This window comes from Ambystoma mexicanum, chromosome 7p (assembly GCF_040938575.1).
Source record: "Ambystoma mexicanum isolate Mex_15411 chromosome 7p, UKY_AmexF1_1, whole genome shotgun sequence".
Classification (NCBI taxonomy): Eukaryota; Metazoa; Chordata; class Amphibia; order Caudata; family Ambystomatidae; genus Ambystoma; species Ambystoma mexicanum.
In genome coordinates, this window is record NC_090939.1 from 753,964,547 (window position 1) to 753,988,268 (window position 23,722).

Here is a 23,722-nt window from a genome sequence, read left to right on the forward strand (position 1 = left end):
GTGGACGTCATTGGCCTCGATGTATTCGATATTGGCCTTGAGGTCGTCGATAGAATCGACTTTGACATCGACGTCTTCGATGAAGTCGTTGAGTGTATTGACCCGACTGGCGTCGATGGGGTCGATGTCATAGGCGTTGATGACCTCTTCTTCGATGGAGTTGCCGAGGGCATCAATGACGCAATCTTCGGCTTCGACATGTGAGTCGATAGTGACGTCTTGTACGTCAAAGAGGCTTTATCTCGACTCGAGGGTTTTTCGCACGCTCGAGGAGTTTGTTTTGCTGTGGTGGAAGACTCACAGCTCTTATGTTTACCAGGTTTTTCTCCTGGGGTATCGCCTCTAGGTGTCTGGGCGGGAGTAGGGGGGGGGAGGCAAGGCTGCGATCTCAGGCACCTTTAGCATCTTCTTACAGAAATCATCCCACTGAGCTGGGGAGCTATGCTTAGTGGGACATGTAACTCTCTCCGGTGAACTGGAGGATGAGGTGGAAGGCGATCTATGACGCCTTTTTTTACTGTGCCTCGAAGCGGATGAATGGTGCGATCTGCTCAGAGATCGTGAACGTGAATGTTTCTTACGTCGAGGAGGCGAAGGTTTCAGCTTGACTGAGGTACGTTTTACAAGGGGTAATGAATTTAAGGGTCTTACCTCTCTCCAACTTCCCTCTGCGCTCTCTTAAGGCTTTCGCCGTCATCGATAAACACTCTTCACATTCTGAACAAGGATGCTCTGCCTCTAAGTACCACAGACAGACAGTGTGGGTCTGTCAAGGACATCTTTGCCCGACAATCTTAGTATTTTTTCAAACCAGATCGAGCGTAGATGGTGTCGATGAAGCCATCTCGAAAGAAGGATTGAAGAATTTTAGACAAAAAAACTCAAAGATCTTCGATTTATTCACAGAACCGAGCATTACATTCCCGAAGCTCATGAAGTGCATAAAAACTGAACTGAGCAACGGATGCTGCGAGCGACTACTTCTACCCATGATTACCTCGTTGCCAGAGGGACATCCACTTGACAGGCATCGACGCGCAGTGCCCTCTATTGAAGAAAAAAAATTCCAAGCAGCAAACTGGATATTGGAATATTAAAGATAAGGAATACGTGGGAGGACACAACCCATACAAAGCAGGGTTTTTAGACCCCACAGTGGCTATTTATTTGACACCCTGACATTTTCTTTAGATTTCTAGTGGGCAGGGAAACCTCTCTTAGCTTCAGGGAGAGAAGTTGGTTTTCCAACCCTTTTACTGGTTAATAAATGTTTATAACCAAAACTATATCACCTTTGTGGCCGAGCCTTACTTCTACACCCTTACACAACATGTTCACTAACCGGGGTGGCCTCCCAGAATTCAGCCATAGGGGTGGTTCTAAAATCCATCTCAATAGGGCACTAGCCCAGATTTCTGGGACATACTGAAAAGAAAGTACTTCCCTGAGGAGGGCATAAACAATATTTCCTTGATAATTGAAGAGGGGATCCCAGCCAAACTGCTTTAGAGTTGGGTAGTTAATTTAGAGTGAGAACGATGGGGGGGTGCAAGAGTTGGTCTGGGGAGAGTGGGGTGAGCTATCCGGCATGTCAGAATCTGCAGTGCGGCCGTTTGGATATGAAGCACTGATCCATCTTGGTGATCTTGTAAGGCAATGACAATGATGCTGCATGCAGTGTGGTTGCAGAATTTGCCTATTTGCCTACACATTTATACAGTGTCCTCTTGTAGATGGTAGGCAGAGGGAATACGTTTTGTTAATGGGCCTCTTTGCAGTGGTTGATCAGAGGTCTGTATTTTATGCTGTTGTACATAAGCTGGTGGGCTGGTGTAGAGTACCACTTTCACTTGAGTGAGCTGTTGGCAATCAATGTTTTGGAAGCTTTGGGGCGATGCTTTTATTCAGATAGCTAAAGAATGGTTTTAAAATACAATCTCAGTCTTTTTCGTTTTCACCAGTAGTATTTATAAACATAATACAGTACATCAAGGAATGTTTCCACACTTTTCTGGTACCTCAGGCATCATTGCTTCTCAACGCTATGGACATAGGCAGATCAACCTGTTCACAGTTGTCAGGTATAAACACTGACAAACCTTACACATACCTTAAAACCTTTGCTTGGTGATAAAGTGAACTTTGATGGAGATGGTGTAGAGTGTTTAATTTCTGAACTTATTTGGGATGAATCATTGTTAAAGACTGGACTCTCTTCTCCACAGTATTCTCCAAGTTCCTGCATTACTGAATCCAGCATCTCTTTCACAGATTCGATTGGCACTGGCAACTGAAAATGAAGAAACACAAGTATGAAAATGCCTCCAATTGCAACTTTGATTAACATTGTACTGACAGAATGGTAGAAAACATTGTGTAATAAGAATGGAAATCTGGTGTGTGAGAAACCTTCTTTGGAATGTGCGCAAATGGACTGTTTATTTTTTGGATTATCTCACCAGGAGCAGCAGAAGTGGGGAGCATTTGGTTTCTCACTAACAACTGAATGATTATATTATAGTATGGGTGGTTTCCCTCACCAACCGCGCTCACAACCTGATGTTCAGTTGTACATTAGTATAGTGGAAACACTACTCAATAGTCATGTTTGTCCATATGCAAATATTTTAATTACAGGGCTTGTGCTGCCCACCAAAAATATATATAAGTTGCCCGCCAACACGCGTTTGAACCCACTTGGGTCGTCATCAGGGCGGATTGATTGTATCAAAATCTTAGACATTCATAGTCAACATAAATCATGAAGAAATGATTTGTATTTTGTGGAATTCATACAGCCAAAGTAGTTCACAAATAAAATATATATATATATATATATATATATATATATATATATATATATAGGATACATTACTCACCGTAATCGTATTTCTGATGCTTGTATCTGCTTAGATTCACTTGCTGTGCATAGGCCGACATCTAGTGGAAGCTGCGGAGTATTACAGTTTGTTTTTCGAAACTCGAAAATGGGCGTCGACACAGGGCGTGCCAGTAATACTATCCCTAGTGTGACGTACCGAAGATCCCTCACGCGTCTAGGATCCTCAGATTGTATTTTTTCTGACATGAGGTAGCATGAGGAGTAGCGTGAGTACAGATAATCCAAGCAGATAGACAGAAAGGTAAGACTACAAGCAATCATGCGCCTTCTCTCAGAGGGGAGGAAGGGTGGGTCGCATGTGAATCTAAGCAGATACAAGCATCAGAAATACGATTACGGTGAGTAATGTATCCCTTCTGAGGCTTGTGGAATCTGCTTAGATTAGCGAGCAGTACCTGAAGAAGGAGGTGTGATGTGAGAAGGGTCATGAGCAAATAAGTGTCTTAGAACCGCTTGTCCCACTTGTGTATCTGCCTTGGAATGGGTGTCAATGCAGTAATGCTGAGTAAAAGTGTGAATAGAGCTCCAAGTAGCTGCTTTGCAAATGGTGTCAAGGGGTACATTTGCAATGAAAGCCAGAGTGGCCCCAATGCCTCTAGTAGAGTGGGCTCTTGGCGTGAAAGGCAGAGTTCTTTCAGAGAGTGAGTAACACAGCTGGATACAGTTAATAATCCACTTCGAGATGGCACCTTTAGAGACGCGATCCCCCTCTCTGCCTGTAGCTACGGAGACAAACAGTTGATCTGTTTTTCTTAGCGATCTGGTTTTATTTACATATTAGAGGACCGCCCTAAGCAAATCTAGGGTGTGTAGTTTCACCTCAGCCGAGCTTTGCGTGTCCTGGAAGAAAGCCAGAAGCTCGATGGACTGGTTTACATGGAATTTTGATATGAATTTAGGTGAGAACCTAGGGTGTGTGCGTAAAACCAGTTTGTCTTTATGAACAGTAAAGAAGGGATCCTGCACTGACAGAGCCTGAATTTCACTGACCCTTCTTATAGAAGTAATAGCTACTAAGAAGGCCGTTTTATAAGTCAGGTGTTTGAGACTGCTTTTATGCATGGGTTCGAAAGGGGGGCCCCATGAGCTTGGCTAGCACCACATTAAGGCCCCACCCTGGTGGTGGGTTTGAAATAGGAGGATGACGTCTCTTTACTCCTTCCATGAAGGCTTTAACTACTGGTACTTTCCACCACGAAACCTTTCTATGGGAAGTGGTGTAAGCCGACAGGGCTGCCAGGTGTACTTTCAGTGAGTTAAAAACCAATCCTGCATCTAGCAGGTGGAGCATGTATGTAACAATAGTGGAAGGAGTGCAATCAACCGAGTTGATTTGTCTACTCTGGCACCAGATAACGAACCTCTTCCACTTGTCAAAGTAACAGTGCCTTGTGTTTGGTTTCCTAGATTCCTTTAGGATGTCCATACACCTCTGTGGCAAATTGAGATGTCCAAACTCTATGACCTCAGGAGCCATGCTGCCAGGTTCATTGAGTTGGGTTGCTGGTGCACTGTTTGACCTTGGTGCTGGGACAGTAGGTTGTACCAGGCTGGAAGTTTGATGGGCTTGCACACCGGCATCCTGCGTGGTTGTCTTGCCCACATGGGAGCAACTAGGACGAGCGTCATCGATTCCCTGTTCATCTTGTTCACCACTTTCCTGATGAGAGGAGTTGGTGGAAAAGCGTACGCAAACATCCCTGACCAGTTCATCCACAGGGCGTTCCCCTGGGAGTCCGGTTGGGGGAACCTGGATGCAAATCCTGGGCATTGTCTGTTTTCGCTTGTGGCGAATAAGTCTATAGTGGGGAAACCCCACTGAGAGAAGTTATCTTCTACGACCTCTCTGTGTAGAACCCATTCGTGTTCCTCTGGGAGGGAGTCTCTGCTCAGAGCATCCGCTAGGGAATTGAGCTCCCCTGGAACATGTTGTGATGACAGGAAGATGTTCCGTCTGAGTGCCCATATCCAGATTTTATGGGCAAGCTTGGACAGATTTGGCGAGCGAGTCCCTCCTTGCTTGTTCAGGTAGAACATGGCTGTTGTGCTGTCCGTCCGGATTTGCACTGACAGGTTTAGTAGGTGGGGCTCGAACGCCTGAGGCGCTCTGAATACTGCCAGAAGCTCTAGCAGGTTGATGTGGTTCTTGGCCACTGAGTGGGACCAGAGACCCTGAGCTGTGTGGTGGAGATGGTGAGCTCCCCATCCCGTCAGACATGCATCTGTAGTGCCTACTGCCTGTACTTCGGGATCTTAAAAGGGTTTCCCCTGTGCGAGATTCTCTCTTGTCCACCAGTGAAGGCTTTGTACCAGTGTTGGCGAAACGACCACTAGATCGTCCCACTGACCACTTGCCTGAGACCACTGTTTCGCCAACCATTCCTGCATGGGACGCATGCGCGCGTGGGAGACCAGGTAAATACATGACGCCATCATGCCCAGTAAACGCATTGCTTTGCGTACCGTTATTTGTTGACCGGACTGATAATGCGGAATTTGCAGTAGTATATTCCGAATTCTTTCTTCTGAAGGAAAGGTCAACCCCTCTTGGGTATCCAGGATTGCTCCTAGGAATTGTTTTGAGGTGCTTGGCACCAGGCTTGACTTCTTCTCGTTGAATTGAGAAGCCTAACTCGTGGAGGAGGTCGATAGTCCTTTGAATGTTTGTCCTGCAAATTCCTGGGGTTTCCCCCGTTATGAGCCAGTCGTCCAGATAAGGGTACACCGGGATTGCCTCCCTGCGTAGGTGTGCAGCCGCCACCGTCAGTACCTTGGTGAATACCCTTGGTGCTGAAGCTATCCCGAAGGGCAGTACCTTGAATTGGTAGTGTCGACTGTCCACCTTGAAGCGCAAGTACTTTCTGTGCGCTGGGAACATGGAAATATGAAAATAAGCATCTTTCATATCCAAGGTTGCCATGTAATCCCCTTTTTTAGTAGGGGGATTACCTCTTGTAGCGTGGTCATACGAAATTTTTGGGGCTTGACATACTTGTTGGCAGGCCATAAGTCCAATACTGGGCGCATTGTCAAGTCTTTCTTTGGCACAAGGAAGTAAGTTGAATAAATACCTTTGTTTACCTGGTGTCCCGGGACGAGTTCTATCGCGTCCTTATGTAGCAGAATGGCGTTCTCCTCGAGGAGAATCTTCTGATGTTCTAAGGAGTGTACTCTTTGTCGTGGAGGATGGTTCCGGGGACGCTGCAGTAGCTCTATACAATATCCTGTGGATACTGTTGACAGCACCCACCTGTCTTATGTGATCCCTTCCCAAGCCTGGGTGAAGTTTGAAATGCGTCCCCCTACTGGGGTTGCGTGAGAAGGGACCCTGAACTGAGCGTCACTGCTTTGGTGGAGGCGTGCCGCCTCCCTTGCTGGGGCTGCCTCTGGCTTTACCACGACCTCTCCTATTACCCCTGCCGTAACCCTGGGTAGACTGTTGGTTGTTGTTCCACTGTGTACCCTGCCCCTGGGAATAGTTAGATCCTCTCTGGGAATTTTGGCCGCGTGGGCGACGAAAATTACTATTCCCTCTCTGATTAGGGGGTTTATTGGTTAACTGGCCAAGGGACTTGAGTGTCTCGTATTCGTCCTTGGCATTTTTCAGTGCGTCTTCCACCGCCTTACCAAACAACAGATCGGTTTCCACTGGTTTGTCCAACAATGATGCCTGGGTTTCTGCTTTAAAACCAGACTGCCGTAACCAAGCATGCCTTTTGATAACAGTGCCCTCCGCTAACAATCTGTCTGCGAGTTGCTTTCAAAATGCAACCAGACACGGCTCTACCCTCTGCGGAAATCCGAACTAGCTGGTCCTTTAAAGGTTCAGGAGCAGAGGCTATGAGTGCTGCGACTTCTTCCCACTGATGGCAGTTGTAGCTGGCCAACAGGGTGGTGGAGTTAGCAATCCTTGCTTGATAGGCGGACGTTAAGGCTACTTTCCTGCCGAAACCGTATAGTTTTTTGCTCTCCTTGTCGGGAGGAGCTTCTGATGATGACAAGGGTGTCCCAGGCCTCTTACGAGTGTTGGTGACAACTAGGGAGTCTGGCTTCAGATGTCCTCTTATATAGAGAGGGTCAGACTGGGCCGCCCTGAAAAGTTTTTCAACCCTGGGATTGACCGCTCTGGTGAGGTTCGGGTTCACCAGGGACGGATCTATTCTCCGCTGAATGGACTTAAGGATAGGGATGGTCTGGGCAACAGGACTCCTTTCTCCCACTAACTCTTCTGCGAAGTCCCTTTCCTCCTGGACACCGTGGGTGTCAATGTGGAAATGTTCTGCTGCGCGAGCGAGAACCTCATTTAGGAGGGGTTGGTTATCGACTGAGGAGTCGGTAACCGGGGCTTCGTTCTCTACCGGGGAATCTACTCTGTATGTTTCCGGGTCATCCTCTTCTTCTTCCTGGTCCTCATCATCCCCATAGTAGCCCGTCCTGGTTTGCTCTTCTATCATACCAAATTCTTGGTCCTCACAAAAGGAAGCCTCTCCTTGATACCGTGAGTATGGTCTTGCGCAAGGTTGTACCTCGAAGGGTTCTGACCTCATCGGAGTTTCAAACCGGGGCTTTTTACTCGGGGGGATAGGATCAGTAGAGCCTGAGGGTGTGGCCCCTTGTGGATCATACGAGAGGAAATGTTCTGGATTTTTATCATAAAAATCAGCCAAAGAAGACATTCTTGACATGACCCTATCTATGTCTTCACCTGACCATTTTTTGGAACTGGGAATGACTCTCTCAGCAAGTCTATGGGATTTATCTTGAGTAGCCTTGCTGGTTGTAGACCTATCAGCAGACCTGGTTTTGTCTGTCTATTTAGGGGGAGTGGAGTGTTTCACAGGTGTGGAAGAATGCACAGGTAGTTTCTTCTGCTGTTTTCCCCCCCTCCCCGTGCGTTGAAAAATGTTTTCCCCGTCCCTTAGTGGCTGCGGAGTTTTTCGATGCCTGGCGTCGAGGATCGGGAGAGGTGTCCCTGTCCTTCGAGCGTGGGGCCTCGCTGGCTTTAACAGCAGGCTCCGACTCCTGGAGCGCGGCCTGGGGGTGGAAGTCGTCTTCGTCTTCCGACAATCGAACTTCTGTTAGCCTAGGGAGCGAGGCACTCTTGGCAAGAGTGGATGATTGCCTGGAGTCATGCGGCGATCTTGATCGAGAGCGCCCAGAGGACACCGAATCGGACTGTTCTGTTTGTGCCTCTTTCCGAGAACTCGACGTCGTCGAGTCTCGGTTGGACTTAGTGTGTTTAGTGTGTGTAGTATGTGAAGCGCTTGTGTCGCCGGGGGTCTTCCCCGTAGCCGCCCTGCCGGACGACCTTCCGAGGTCGGGGACCTGCGCTCGGCTGTCTTTCGACGCCGTAATGCCCTCGCCGTCCGAAAGTACGGCGTCGCTGCCATCGCTGAAGGCGCCCTCCGCTGCCATGGCCACCTGCCTGGCGTGGTGGGCCCAACGCTTTGTCGAACGGTCCTTAAGTGTTTTAGGTTTAAACCTACTACACGCTCTGCAGTTCGCTTCGGGGTGGTCCCTCGGCAAGCAGAGATTGCATGTGGCGTGCCTGTCGACCCAAGGGTATTTGCGATTGCACTTGGGGCAGAATTGAAAAGGGGTACCCTCCATACGCACCTTGAGGCAGGGGGCAGTTAAGTGTAGGAAATGTATAAGGTGTACCTATATACCAAGAGTGTAGAGTATGTACCACCCCCCACTCTCCCTACTTGCAGGGCCGAGGCCAGAGGCCTTCCGAGGCCCAAATCCGTTGTGCAGCAGCCGACGGTCGATTTCTTCTCCAGCCGGCGTCGAGTGTCGAAGTTCGACGTTGGGGTGGGGAAGGATGTGAATAGATTAATCTTTTAAATTTTTAGCAAAAGTATGGCTAAGGCCAGGGGACTCCACAAAATGCTTCCGACCAGTATGGCGGAAAAAAACAATCTGAGGATCCTAGACGCGTGAGGGATCTTGGGTGCAGTGGACGTCACACTAGGAATAGTATTACTGGCACGCCCTGTGTCGACGCCCATTTTCGAGTTTCGAAAAACAAACTGTAATACTCCGCAGCTTCCACTAGATGTCGGCCTATGCACAGCATGTGATCTAAGCAGATTCCACAAGCCTCAGAAATATATATATAAAGGGGAAGGGGTAAAGAGGGGTAGAGGGGAAAAGAAGACAAAAGAACCTGGTTAGTTATCACCTAGGTAACAATGCATTGTGCACATTTTGACACATCAGGCAATAAGGATGCATTTCTATGAAAGCAATTTCATAATTGTGGTGAATTAGATTTATTTATACACTCAGGGTAAACCAAATAAGCCCAGAGTACGGGTCCATTAATTTGCACAGCAGACCATTGTGATAGACACAGCAGGTCTATCACAATGATTGCCTCTAAAGAGTGAGACAACACGCACATCAAAAGGCCAATTTTCCCAATATATTGCCTTAAATGAAGTAGCAACACAATTAGTTTTCAGCTGATGACACAGCTAACCCCTTACGGACTTCCAATACCATACGCCGGGCGCTATACAGTAACGCATTCCGATCACGTGATACATCACGTGTACTCAGCATCATTGCTATCCATCAGGCTTTCTGTCGACAGCGCCACCTCTACAAACGAACGCCGCTTTCTTGTGCCACTGCGGAAAAGCAGCTCCATATCACATACGCATTAAAGCGTTTAATAGGTGAGGATTTTTTAGACAAATGTGAGGCGCATTTTTGCCGATGGACCTTGTTTCACGGTAATTACCATATTGATTAGCATAGATGATACGGTGCACTTGCTAACTTACTCTATCACACTATTTACAGCGTTTCTTGCAAATTCAGCGACGTAATGACGCTTAACAATTGGGAAATACTGACTTCTCTACATAACACTTGATAGACTTGGAATGAATAATTATTCTGTTGGAACTGACGATTTGTCACATACCACAGCAAGTTGGGTGAGTGTCGATTAAAACTCTGTGTTAGTTACGGTACATGCACTTTTCAACTAACAAAACATGACACCATCTAAGACAGACTTGATGGATTCTCTTTTGATATCAAAACTGTTTTCACAAACAATTCTCTTTCACTATAGTATTTGCAGCAACTGCACGTTGCATTTATCAACTGTTTTCTCAACTGCAAAACAGACTTGAAACACACAGCATTAGAAGATTCGTACGGCACCAAACAAATAGAAAATGAGCTCTGAAAGCAGGAACCGGTAAGATGAATATCCTCTTATGCCTTCCTGCCTAAATTATTAAACTTGGTGTCACAATCCGTAATTAGCCAAACATACCCTTAGCATATAAGTGTGTGTCTAACCGCCAAGTTATGCACTAATTGATAGTGATACATGCACAGTAATCCACACAGCAATCGGCACAGCCTCTATCCCTGAATGTCCTGTACCAATTGCCTTAACAGATCCCGAGGCATCCAGAGTTCTCTCGCAATCTACAGTGATAAGGCCAGAGGGATCCAACCCTCTTCAAGTCTTGCAGGAGTCCAGTAACAGCATAAATACTACAGTAAGTTACTTACATGTATGACATGTATGATATGGCATTTTTAACGCGCCTATGCACAAGTGTTTCAAGGCGCGACGAGGTAGAGAGGGGGGGACAAAGGGAAGACAACGATCCTACTAGGACAGGTGTCATTCAGATCGCGCAAGTGCGTGGAAATTGAATGGATGGAAATATGGGAATATGTGTAGATCTCCAGTATTGCTAAATTTTTATTTTTTTATTTTTATTTGTTTATTTATAAAATTTACACATATATAATCAAACAATCAGAACAATAAATACTCAGCAAAAATACACAGAATAACAGAATATTATATGTACATAACTTGCAATAAATCAGTAAATACCCAGAAAGTCATCCCACACCTTTCCGTACAACCTCAACTTCCCTTGCCTCTTGTAAACCACCCTTTCCATGGATGCAAGGGCAGACATGCCCTCCACCCAATCATCAAGAGAAGGCGCATTCTGCGATTTCCAGCCCCTGAGGACCAACTTTTTACCCAGACAAGCTCCACGGAGTAAAAACTTTTTCCGTGACACAGAGAGATCATCCAGCAAATCTCCACCTCCCAAAATCATTGTCATAAAATCCAATTCAACATCCAAATTCAAAACACGCAGACAGGCACCACAAACATCGTGCCAAAATCCCCGTACACGCACACATTCCCACAACAGATGTTCCAGACTTCCCTGTTCATTCCCACAACACCAGCATTCATCCGAGTCCATCAGCCCCCTCTTAAACATTCGCTCCGGGCTCCAAAACACTCTGTTGAGGATCTTTATCTGTCTTGACCGTTCCACCATATCAATTGCACAGAGTTTAACATTCGCACACATATCCAACCACATCTCAGGCGAAATCTCACACCCTAACCTCCTTCCCCATTCATCTCTCAAATTTGAATTTTCCTTATAAGCAGACACAATACAATTATATATCCTGCTAGCAATGGAACAACCACCTGACTCCCTCTCCATAAAATAGAGATTCACCATTGAACTTCCTAGCTCTGCCACATCACCGATACATCTTTTCAATTTCCTGACGTTTTCAGTTCTGAAATTATCAATGTGAAACTTTGCTCGTAGCTCACGTTCCCCAATCCACCCTCCCTCCACCAGAACATCATCAATCCAAAGCACCCCGCCTAGAAACCAATCCGGCCAGAATAAAGACCTTCCCCAGATAGCAATCAATGGGTTCAACCAAATGGATGAGTGAATGGTCTTTGAAGCAACCGAGCCCAACAATTCATGAACCTGTCTCCACGTCTCTCTCAGAAAAACCGTCAAAGGCGATTTATTACATGACTTGTTTGTTGCCGTGAGAATAGCCCTTGGAGGGAGCGGACCCAACATACTTGCCTCTGCAATTACCCATTTATCAGGCAAATTCATCAAAAAAGGCACAATAAAATGACTTGAAAAGGCTAAATGATATGCCCTGAAGTTTGGTACACCTAGACCACCTTTTTCTACTGGCAACTGAAGATTCCACAATTTAAGCCTAGGCGGCTTATTATCCCACAGGAATGACTGCAACAAACCATCAATTTTTTTCCAGTAATGTTGACCAATTTTCATCGGAAGCATACCTAGAACAAAATGAACCTTTGGAGCTGCATTCATTTTGATAGCGTTCACCTTGCCCCATAGGGACAAATGAAGCAAAGACCACCTCAGGATGCTCATTTTCAAATCAGTACATACCTCATTCATGTTTACCACAACCATCTCATCCACCAGTGGGGTTAGCCATATACCCAAGTATTTCAGTTTCCTTTCACACCATCGAAACCCAATCCCAGTAATCAAGTTCTTGTCACAATATCCTGAAATTGGCAACACCTCAGATTTAGACCAGTTAACCTTAAATCCAGCCACCGCATGAAATCTTTCCAAAACATTCAGCAAGGCCGGAAGGGACACTGTTAAATTAAGTAACAACAAAAGTAGGTCATCCGCATAAAACCACAACTTTTGGTCAGCACCATGAAAACTCAGACCCTGTATCCCAACGTCACTCCTTAAGGCAATCGCCAATGGTTCCATGGCCAAAACAAATATCAGGGGGGATAAAGGACATCCCTGTCTCGTACCCCTCCGTAGCACAAAGGAATCTGACAATTGCCCATTAGTTCTGACAGCGGCAGTCGGACAAGCATAAAGCAAGACGATCCATGAAATAAACTCCTCTCCCAAATTCATAGCACGCAATACTGAAAAAAGATAGTTCCAATCAACACGATCAAACGCTTTCTCCGCGTCCAAGGAAAGCACCGCAACATCATCATCCATATCCCGTGCATGTGTCATCAACAACAATAAGTTCCTAATATTGCTAGATGTCCTCCGGCCATGAACAAAGCCCGATTGATTGGTGTGCACTAATTCCACAAGAAGATTCTGCAAAGGAAGGGCCAATAGTCTCGCAAGGATCTTATTATCAGTATTAATCAAACTGATCGGACGGTAATTCGAAGTCAAACAACCATCTTTACCCTTTTTCAGAAAAACCGATATAATGGCATGACTAGTAGAAGCAGGAAGCAAACCTCCCACCCTGGATTCTATGAACATATCCTGCATAAGTTCTACCACTGAATCAGGTAAGATTTTATAAAATTCAGCAGGCAGACCATCCGGACCCGGAGACTTGCCCGAGTTCAACTTCCCAATCGCAGTTTTCAATTCATCCACAGTCAAAGCCTCACTCAGCATTGCGTTCTTCAAATCACTCACTCCAGGAATCTCCAATCCATCAAAAAAGGAACCATTCAATCCATTGACACCCAACTCACTTTGATAGAGTTTCATATAATACTCCCTAAAAGTCTCATTAATCAATTTCGGGTCACAAGTCACCTGACCATTCTCTCTATTAATAGAAGTGATACATCTTTCTGATTGCTGTTGTCTTAATCTATAGGCAAGCCAGCGATCGCACTTTTCACCATATTCAAAATACGAACATTTCAATTTAAACAAATCCTTCTCAGACCTTATTTTCAAAGTTTCATTCAATTCTCTCTGTAGTTCCCTCAATCTTCTCTTTTTTTCCATGTTCCCAGAGTCATTAATCATCTCCAGTGAAAGTTGCTTAATACTTTGTTCCAAATCCATACTTATGTCCACCATACATTTCTTCCTGCTACTGGACAAACCTAGAATTAAGCCCCGCATTGTACATTTAAATGCCTCCCATACTGTCCCAACAGCCATACCATCTGTCCTGTTTTCCACAACAAAATGATCAGCCTCAGATCTGATTTGTATTGCTATATTTTAAAGATTTGCGTACCTTTGAATACTACAATTATTCTTTTTTCAAAATGAACATAGGAAAAAAAAAAAACTTTTCACCATTGTTTAACACTCTGCCTGCTTTCAGAGTGCATGCAAAGCTAGGTAATGACGTACCCAGTGTTGGCTAATGGGCTTGTGTTTTCTTAATAGTATGTAATCATAGCAACATCTGATTTGGACAATATCAGTCCACTAAACCCGGTTCGCCAATCGTACTATGGTTATATCCAGCTTACAGTGGCGCACAAATGGTATCTAAAAAGAGCTTGGTATGAAATATAAGCAGAACCTCATTGCAAATGAATGGACCCGTACTCTGGGCTTTTTTGGTTTACCCTGGGTGTATAAATAATTCTAATTCACCACAATTATGAAATTGCTTTCATATAAATGCATCCTTACTTATTGCCTGATGTGTCAAAATGTGCACAATGCCTTGTTACCTAAGTGATAACTAACCGGGTTCTTTTGTCTTCTTTTCCCCTCTACCCCTCTTCCAACCCCTTTTCCCGCTTCCCCTTTACAAATATAGATCTTATTTGTGAACTACTTTGGCTGTATGAATTCCACAAAATACAAATGTATTCTTTATGATTTATGTTGATTATGAATGTCTAAGATGTTGATACATTCAATCCGCCCTGATGACGACTCAATTGGGTTGAAACACGTTGTTGGTGGGCAATTTATATATATTTTTGGTGGGCAGCACAAGCCCTGTAATTAAAATATTTGCATATGGACAAACATGACTATTGAGTAATGTTTCCACTATACTAACGTACAACTGAACATCAGGTTGTGAGCGCGGTTGGTGAGGGAAATCACCCATACTATAATATAATCTTGTAATAAGAACTAGAGAAAATATTGGCAAAAAAACTTTCAGTTACAGAAGAAAAGGTGTAGCATTCAATCCACACAGCAATCGGCACAGCCTCTATCCCTGAATGTCCTGTACCAATTGCCTTAACAGATCCCGAGGCATCCAGAGTTCTCTCACAATCTACAGTGATAAGACCAGAGGGATCCAACCCTCTTCAAGTCTTACAGGAGTCCAGTAACAGCATAAATACTACAGTAAGTTACTTACATGTATGACATGTATGATATATGGCATTTTTAACGCGCCTATGCACAAGTGTTTCAAGGCGCGACGAGGTAGAGGGGGGGACAAAGGGAAGACAACGATCCTACTAGGACAGGTGTCATTCAGATCGCGCAAGTGCATGGAAATTGAATGGATGGAAATATGGGAATATGTGTAGATCTCCAGCATTGCTATATTTTAAAGATTCACGTACCTTTGAATACTACCATTATTCTTTTTTCAAAATGAACATAGGAAAAAAAAAACTTTTCACCATTGTTTAACACTCTGCCTGCTTTCAGAGTGCATGCACAGCTAGGTAATGACGTACCCAGTGTTGCTAGGCTACATGCTACATTTTAAGGTTCAACTTTTAGATTGACGAATGTTGACCAAATTACATAACGCTAATATTAGCCTCCTTCAGGAGAAAGATGGGTGGATGTTAATTTATAAAACCACCAATATTGGCATCTATGCTGTCAGGTTAGCGAGTAGCCAGTATTAGGTCTGCTAGAGATTCACATACTTTTGAACATTGATTACCATGCAGTGATGGAAGATATAATTACAATCAAATCTACCTCCTCATTCAGGCATGAATGGCATCACATGGCCTCTGCCTGAATGATGACAAAACAGAACTTTTGATTCTGCGAACAGCCTCCAACCTTCCAACCTAAAAAAAACGGAACTCCAATTACACCGCCTTTAACATCGACGGAAATACTATTAAGGTAGTAAAAGAAGTGAAAACACTAGGCTTCTACCTCGACTCCACTCTATCCCTAAGTAAACAAGTAAACTCCTTGGTTTCAGCATGCGCTTACACATGTAAGTTAATCAGAGCCGCCAGGCCATTCCTATCCAAAGCTAGCTGTATTATCCTTGCAAATGCACGGATACTCTCAAAATTGGACTATTGTAACGCCTTATACTTAGGAGCTAATAAGTATATCCTTGACAAAATATCAATATTACAGAATAATGCGCTATGAACTGCCTTGAATATCCCTAACAGAAACACGTATCTGCACTTAGAAGAGAACATCATTGGTTGAAGATAAACAACAGAGTCTTGCTCAAAACAGTCTCCATTACTTTCAAATGCCTTAACAAAGTAAAGCCCTCTGCCCCAACTTTCAGTGCTATGCAGACGATAGCCAGCTCATTTTCAGGCTACCCTCGGCCTCCTCCTCTCCCTCCCTCATCTCTGACTGTCTGTCTGCTATCCAGGAATGGTGTGCTGCCAATGACCTCTGCCTTAATGCTAGTAAGACTGAGATCCTACTCATCGGCACACCCACTCCCTCCTTCCCTGCAGCTCTCTGGCCAGCCTCTCTTGGCCCTCTTCCTGCTCCTACCTGCAAGGCAAAAAACCTCGGGGTCATCTTCGACTCCACACTCTCCTTCTCTCCTCATATATCTGACGTCTCTAAGAAGTCACATTACCAGCTGCACCTCCTCAGAGGTATTCTTCCCTTCCTCTCCTTCCCCCAGAAGCTCACTGTCTCCCGAGCCCTGGTTCTCTCAAAGCTGGACTACTGTAACAGCCTCTATCTTAATCTGCCTGCCTCCACTCTCCGCCCTCTGCAACTCATCCAGAACAGAACTGCGAGACTTGTCCTTGGCCTCAAGCCCAGGGACAGTATCTCTCCAGGACTGAAATCTCTACACTGGCTCCCAGTGGCTGCGAGGATTAAGTTCAAAACCCTCTGCATTGTCCACAAGGCGTTCTGGGGCCTGGGGCCTAAATACCTTCAACTCTCTCTTCCTAAATATCTTCCTTCCCGAGCCCTACGCTCATCCGTCTCCAACTCCCTCAGGGTCAGCCGCTTCTCGAAGCAACGAGCTGGGGGTAGATCTCTCACTGCGGCAGGGGCCTCCCTCTGGAACAGCCTTCCTGCCTCCCTGAAACCTGAGGAGAACCATCTCCGGTTCCGGAAGCACCTCAAAACCTTCCTCTTCACTTCTGCTTTCTCTCTCCCTCTCCCCTGCTAAATTCTTCACCTAAACTGCACTGATTCTGCAACTGGGCCACTCTCACCGACCTCGGTCCTGGGCCCAGTCACTCTTCACTTGCACTTACCTTGCACTTGCCACCAGCTGGCCCTATTTATTTATTATTTTATTTCTATTCTACTTATTTGTACTGCACTTCCCCCCCCGCCTTGCACTTTTTCCCTTCCCCCTACCCCTGCACTTGCGCGGTCTGAATGACACCTGGCCTAGTAGGATCGTTGTCTGTCTTCCCCTTGTTCCCCCCTCCCTGCCTCGTCGCGCCTTGAAACACTTGTGTATAGGCGCGTTACAAATGCCATATCATATCATATCACCCCTGTAACTAAGAGATTAGTCAGAAAATCTCATACCCGCCCCTCCAGGGTTGCGAATTCTTTCTGCCTGAACATACACAGATTCTACCTAAAAAAAAATCTGGAGGTATAAGCTCCCCAGTTAAAGCCGCCCAGTCCTGCCTCTTTCTCTCAGAGTGGACCAAACATTCCTCAGCTTTAGACACAATACCTTGAACCGGCTGCAATCCAACGACTTCTGATCTTGCTTCATATCACTGCTTTTGTATATGCCATCTACCTTACCATCTGTAACCTATCACATTATTTTGTCTTCTTGCATTCTCTTTTTTTGTATTTTCTTGTTGCCTACCCAACGCACCATGTAAACTAAGCTGAAATTATTCCAGTATTCCTTGTGCCCAGTTACCTCTGGGTTAGGTGTGCCCTACAAATGAATAAAACAAACAAACATGTTATGCGCCTTAGACCACAAGACAGCAGATTGTTTCCATACCTGGAATGAAGGGAGCAGGCCTCTCAATGGCACAGATTTCTTCACACTGAATGCTTGCTCATACAACGTCAAATCAAAGCAGCATTGCCATCTGAACATGGGCACATTCCTCCAAGATAACTTGCAATAAGATCCTTTCTAAAAAAAATAAAACGCCCCCTTTAATGGTACCCTGACTATTTCCCCCCCCATTTCCCCAGAGAACCCAATTCAGGTCTCCCGGGGGACTGACCCTCAAGAGTTTGAATGGTGCAATTTTACATGATTGATGGCTGAGGGACCCGCTAACCTCTGGTTTAGCAAAAAAAAACACTTTGCACAAGGAACTTTGTCAACCTGTGGATTCCAAGACAGAAGCATCAAAGAAGGATAACTTAGCTGAGGACGACTTTTGAAGCTCTGCGCCAGCATAGTTTTAGACTGAAAAATAATTGACAGAGCTCTGCATCCCTGGCGATTAGAAGCAACCACGTCCAGGGCTCTTTTCCTCTGATCTAGTGCTGAAAACTGAATGGTTTCTTCAGGAGGCGTTTGTGCCACAATCTCTCAAGACTCACCTGTGATGCTTGACCTTTGAAACTGACCACAGCATCTTCCTGACATCTGGTTTGATGGTTGCCTCTAATGGGCGCTTACTTGATTAATGTGTGTAACAGGACCCTGGTACAGAACTCCAAGCATGAAGACCTCCAGTGGTGTGCCCTGCTGCGCTTATTCAGAACCGTGACCAGTTTGTCATCCCCAAGTTGCTGTCTTACATGTTTGTGGGCTTCTGCTGTACAGATTTGCCGCTCTGTCAGACTGTGCACATCCTGGCTGCTGCTTTACGGGCTCAATTCTGCAAGCTCTCCACTGGAACATTATGGCCTGCTTTTCTCATGGGAAGCCTCTGACTCACCTGTGAAGACCTGTTCCATTTGTCTATGGCTGTAGGGCTCCCATGCTGTGCTAGCTCATCCAGAAACAAAGTACTACCTTCCCTGCTGGTGATGCAACTCTCTAAATTGGATTATTGTAACGGCCTCTTTCTAAACCTACCGGCCTCTTCTCTCCGCCCTCTGCAACTAATCCAGAACAGGACTGCTAGACTTGTCCTTGGCCTCAAGCCCTGGGATCATATCTCTCCAGCTCTGAAATCTCTCCATTGGCTCCCAGTGGATTCAAGGATTAAATTTAAAACCCTCTGCATTGTCCACAAGGATTTCTGGGGCCTGGGTCCAAAATACCTTCTAGCTATCCCTCCGTAAATACCTCCCCTCTCAAGCTCTTCACTCCTCCTCCTCCTCCTCTAACTCCCTCGGGGTCAGTCGTTTTTCAAAGAAACAAGCTGGGGGTAGATCTCTGTCTTCGGCTGGGGCCTCCCTCTGGAACAGCCTCCCTGCCACTCTAAAACTTGAGGAAAACCATCTCAGGTTCCGGAAGCACCTCAAGACCTTCCTCTTTGCTTCTGCCTTCCCCCCCGCTCCCCTGCTGATCTGCTCTCTTGGCACCTTGCATTGGGACATCCTCTGTCTCTGGTCCCAGGTTCCTGCTTATCCTGCCACCCTACTGCACTGCCTCCGGGCCACCCCTTGCACTGTGGTTTGTATCTGTACCAATACAGCCCCCCACCCTTTTCCCCCCTCCTGCACTTATCAGACCCACCTGATCTGCTGCCTTAAACCTAGCACTTGCCACTTGGCTGCACTACCACTTTGTGCTGATTTTATTATTTATTTTTGTTATGATTATTTATCCTGTTTCTCCTTTGCTCTGTACTTTCCACTTTCTCCCTCCCCTCCATGCACTTTTCCCCCTCCCCCTCTCCCATGCACTTGCACATTCTCAATGTCACTGGGCCAAGTAAGATCCTTGTTTCGTTCTACCCTGTTCCCCTCCCTTGCCTTGTCACGCTCTGAAACACCTGTGTATGAGCGCGATATAAATAAAATATCATATCATATGCAACCCACCTATGCCAGCTTCTGTCCCAGACTTTTAAGAGCGAAACTCTAATGTTGGACTGCTCTAGTGAGCCCTGAAAGGGTCCCATTTGCAGAGTGTTTACTTACTTCAGTCAGAGAACTTTGGTTCATTGTTTCTTAGGAGCCCATACACTAAACATTATGGTTTGGGGAGTAAGGGTGGTTTATAAGGCTTGGCTTGTGTGTCCTATGAATGGGTCAGTTGGGCTTCTATTCACTGTGCAGCTATTCCATTATTCTGTTAGACCACTGTGTGTGTTAGCTACATTCTACAAAGCTATTTTAAAAGTGTCCTTACCTGTATATTGAGTAGTACCTTCCTATGCACAACTTTATTATATATAGAATATATTTTTACAGATCTATTTTGTGAACCTTGCCTTATTGTGTGATAATCAAAAGTACTGACGTTACCTTTAAACAAGTTGACTCTTTCTGTAGGGTTGCCTGGACTGTTACGACCACTCTACTACTTGGCGAGCAAGTAATCCAGAGGAAAACTACCACTAATCCAAGAAGAATCACTTATCTTGGCCCAACAAATAAAGCCTAAAATAATCTCCATAGAAAGTCTCCTTGCACATCTTGTGGAGAGGACGGAGGGCGAACAAGGTGCAAATCGCTTCCTTACCTGTCTGAGAATACCATAATCCTTTCTGGAAACAATCTACTGGCTTTATCATAACAAAATTTGATATGGCCTACAAACAAGAGGGCAACACCCCAGTTTTATGTAGCATGTTATTTATTCTGATTAGACTACAATATAGAGAACCGTTCTCTGAATTCAAGATTTAGTTCTACTAAGCTACTAAGAAAAATAATCCATGCTCTTTATTCGCAATGAACGATTGCAAGGTTATGTTCTAGTTCAAGTGGACAAACCTTTTTGCACAATGCAATATTTTAACTTAAAAACGCATGTCAGCCTCTTGCAATGACAATGGCTGTAACTCTGACCACCTGTGCTGATGTGATGGCCAAATTGAACGCTAACTTAAATGAAAGGAACTACAGATCTGAGGAGTGCATCAGCATGAATTGCACACCCAACAGTTTAGATACAATCATGCTCCACACTAGAGCTGGTTTGGTTGGTGAACTGGCATAAACTTTCATAGAAGCACGCTGAGGATATCTTACCACAGGAAAGTGAACATAGTCTCATCCACTGGTCTCTTACTTTGCCTCGAAATGGCCAAAAGATGGACCTAGATAGATCAAGGTTGCAACCCAGAGCAATCTGAGCTTAGTAACCAAGGCAGGATCTCATGATGCAGACACAAACAGCTGCAGGCATGTCTGTGCACACCAGCTACAGGACAATGCCCACTTTGTGCAATTGTCCCTGGTATGCACGCCTCTTTCATCCAGCAGAATGTTCAAGTCAATCCTGACCCAGGTGTAGAGGACATACTCTAGGTAGGACATCAGGAACCATAATGCCAAACTGCACTATGCTGGATCATGATGTAGCACTTTGCTGTCTGGAGACCAGATCATGAAGTCGAGGCCCTGGGATGTGGGGGTCATGAGAGCTATACATTAATCATTCTGCATGGTACAATCTGCAGCTTGTTGGCCACTCTGGATCTGTGCTGACATCAGTATCTGATGCTTGTCGGAGCTACCACCACAGGTCATGCGGATCCTAAGATAACTGCATGGATGTGGTTCCCTAATGCGGTGGATAAATTATATTGCTGTTGCGTTGTCTATCTAAATTCCAATACATTTCTCCAACTCCAGAGAAAGAAAGGAACAAAGTTACCACTGGATCACCCTCTAGCAAACTGATGTGAAGCTTTGCTTCCTCCTGCGAACAATGACCTTTGACTTGGAACTGGACTGGATGGGATGCTCAACCTGAAAGGGAGGCTCCTGAGACCAAGGTCCCCTGCTGGGCCCACTTCTAAAATGGCAAGCCCTCAATCAGTTGGGCATGCGGACCCACCCATCTGGATACTGCTGTTCAGTTTAGGCTTATCCATCTCCATTCAGTTGGCACTACTCGAGATTCAGTTGCTTCTGCATTGGCCTCACTTCAGCCAACAGAACATTATCAAAGGTATGCAAGAAGGCATGGGGGCTCAGTATCTTCTTGTACGTACTAACCAAAATGTTGTTCCTTCTGACACAAACAATCTGCCAACTCCTGCAGTGCGACCACCCTGGACTCTGGTCTGCCCCAACCCTTCTGAATCTTTATTACCACTCCCTGGATATGTATTCAATAAGCCAGTTGGGGTGGACTACTCCATATTGACCGAGAATACTATGAGATATAGCAAGCCTACTGAACATTGCATGGCCTCTTTCCCTTCCCCTGCCCACTGAGCAAATCATTCAATTGAGTGCTATCAAGTGCTATTACGTGCTGGGAGTCTTGTCTTTGCTGCTCAAGCTGATCCGTCATTTCAACAAATTCTGGACAGATCTTGGAAACATCCAACGTTGCATTACAGACCATGGCCCTCAAGCGTGTACTTAAACTGGGATGTGCAAGCACGTCCAGTGCCACTGAGTGCTATTACGTGCTGGGAGTCTTGTCTTTGCTGCTCAAGCACGACCCGTCATTTCAACGCATTTTGAACGTATCGTGGAATCATACAACGTTGGTACGCTACAAGCGACACAGAGACATTGAAATTCTATTATAACGCTCCGTAGTGGATTATAGTAGATTCCATCAGTCCATTACTGTGATTTCTAATCTACTTACTGTCTATAATTGTAGCGTTACAGACCACGCCCTTCAAGCATGTACTTAAGGTGCAACCTTCATAACACCAGTAGATCGTGCTAAAGAGCGCAATATGGCTCAGAACAGAAAGGGGACCGGAGTCTCAAATACACGCGCGGCTCCAGTCGAGTGATATTAGACAATTCTGCCAAATATCCAATACTATACAAAAAGCGGCTAGTGCTCCAGACTTAGCTGCACATCAAACCATGCAGATTGTCAACACATACAACATTTTGCTAACCCTCAGACATACAGGTTCTTGAATGCTTAACGCCGGTGAACCTAGACAACGAACCAGAATTATTTCTAACGCCTAATCTGTTCCTAAGCATGCATAAAGATTTTAAGGAGCGAAATGTAATAACTCATGTAAATGAGGAACATACTTTTTGTCCTTTACTCTACTCCCAGGTATTACGAATCCAAGAACCTGCTAATATCCTAGATACACATGTTCAGGCTTCTATAGTGATGCAGAATGCCGACACTACAGCAGAGATAAATAACATCACATCTAATATTTCCCATTACACTCAGACTGACATGATTGAGGAAACACAAACTGACTCCGCTAATACAAGGCTGAGTCTGAATACCTCAAATTCACCAAACATTATTCCTGAAACCGCCATGCAAGCGGATACTTCCTTTTCAGCCAATTCATCGCCGGGATCTTTCATTAGGCCCACTCCAAGACCTTTGTTTAGACTGGTTTATCCCGCAAACTCGATGCTAGAAACCCCTCTGAGCGCTATCAATACCACTATGCATGCTTTAGTGAAAATGCATGAAATGCTAGATAGAAAAATTGATGGGAATGGTGAAATGCTAAAAATGTTCTTAACAAAAATGTATAGCACGGTGATAGGGATCACCAACTGTAGTGAGACAGTCACAGATTGCCAACTCCAACTGCGAGCACCACCAAAGAGTAATGCCTTTCATATAGATCTAATAGAACTTCATATTAATGCTGTACAAATTGCAGAGGACTTAATAGACGTCAATGAGGAAGACCATGATCTACACATTCTAGAGGACAGAATGGAAGTAATTGAGAAAAGAGATTCTCACCATTCTCGGAACCCTATACTGCCGGAGGGCGGTTCTAACTTGACTACTACTGAACGAATGCTTGAAGCGACATAATTTATTCCAACAATTGAGTCGCAAACACAAATCAAAAAAACAATACTAAAATACAAGCTTGAAATAAAAAGAAATAAAAAATCAAATCGACATTAAAAAAATAAAATCAACCAAATCAAAAGAAAGAAAATGTACTGACAATCTTTCAACTCCACTTCTGGAATCTGTTGAAAACGATCACACAGAGAATGGTAGTGCAACCCACAATGCTGCACCTGC

At 45.1% G+C, this 23,722-nt stretch overlaps 1 protein-coding gene across 2 annotated transcripts in view; it reads right to left on the reverse strand.

Moving 5' to 3' along the window:
• The window catches only part of LOC138526301 (E3 SUMO-protein ligase RanBP2-like), a 1,824,256-nt gene that overhangs the window by 939,125 nt on the left and 861,409 nt on the right, over nucleotides 1-23,722 (reverse strand). For both annotated transcript variants that reach the window (XM_069636876.1, XM_069636877.1), the window contains exon 16: nucleotides 2,111-2,290. In XM_069636876.1, the coding sequence (XP_069492977.1) occupies nucleotides 2,111-2,290 (180 nt within the window). The remainder of the gene's footprint in view (nucleotides 1-2,110; nucleotides 2,291-23,722) is intronic.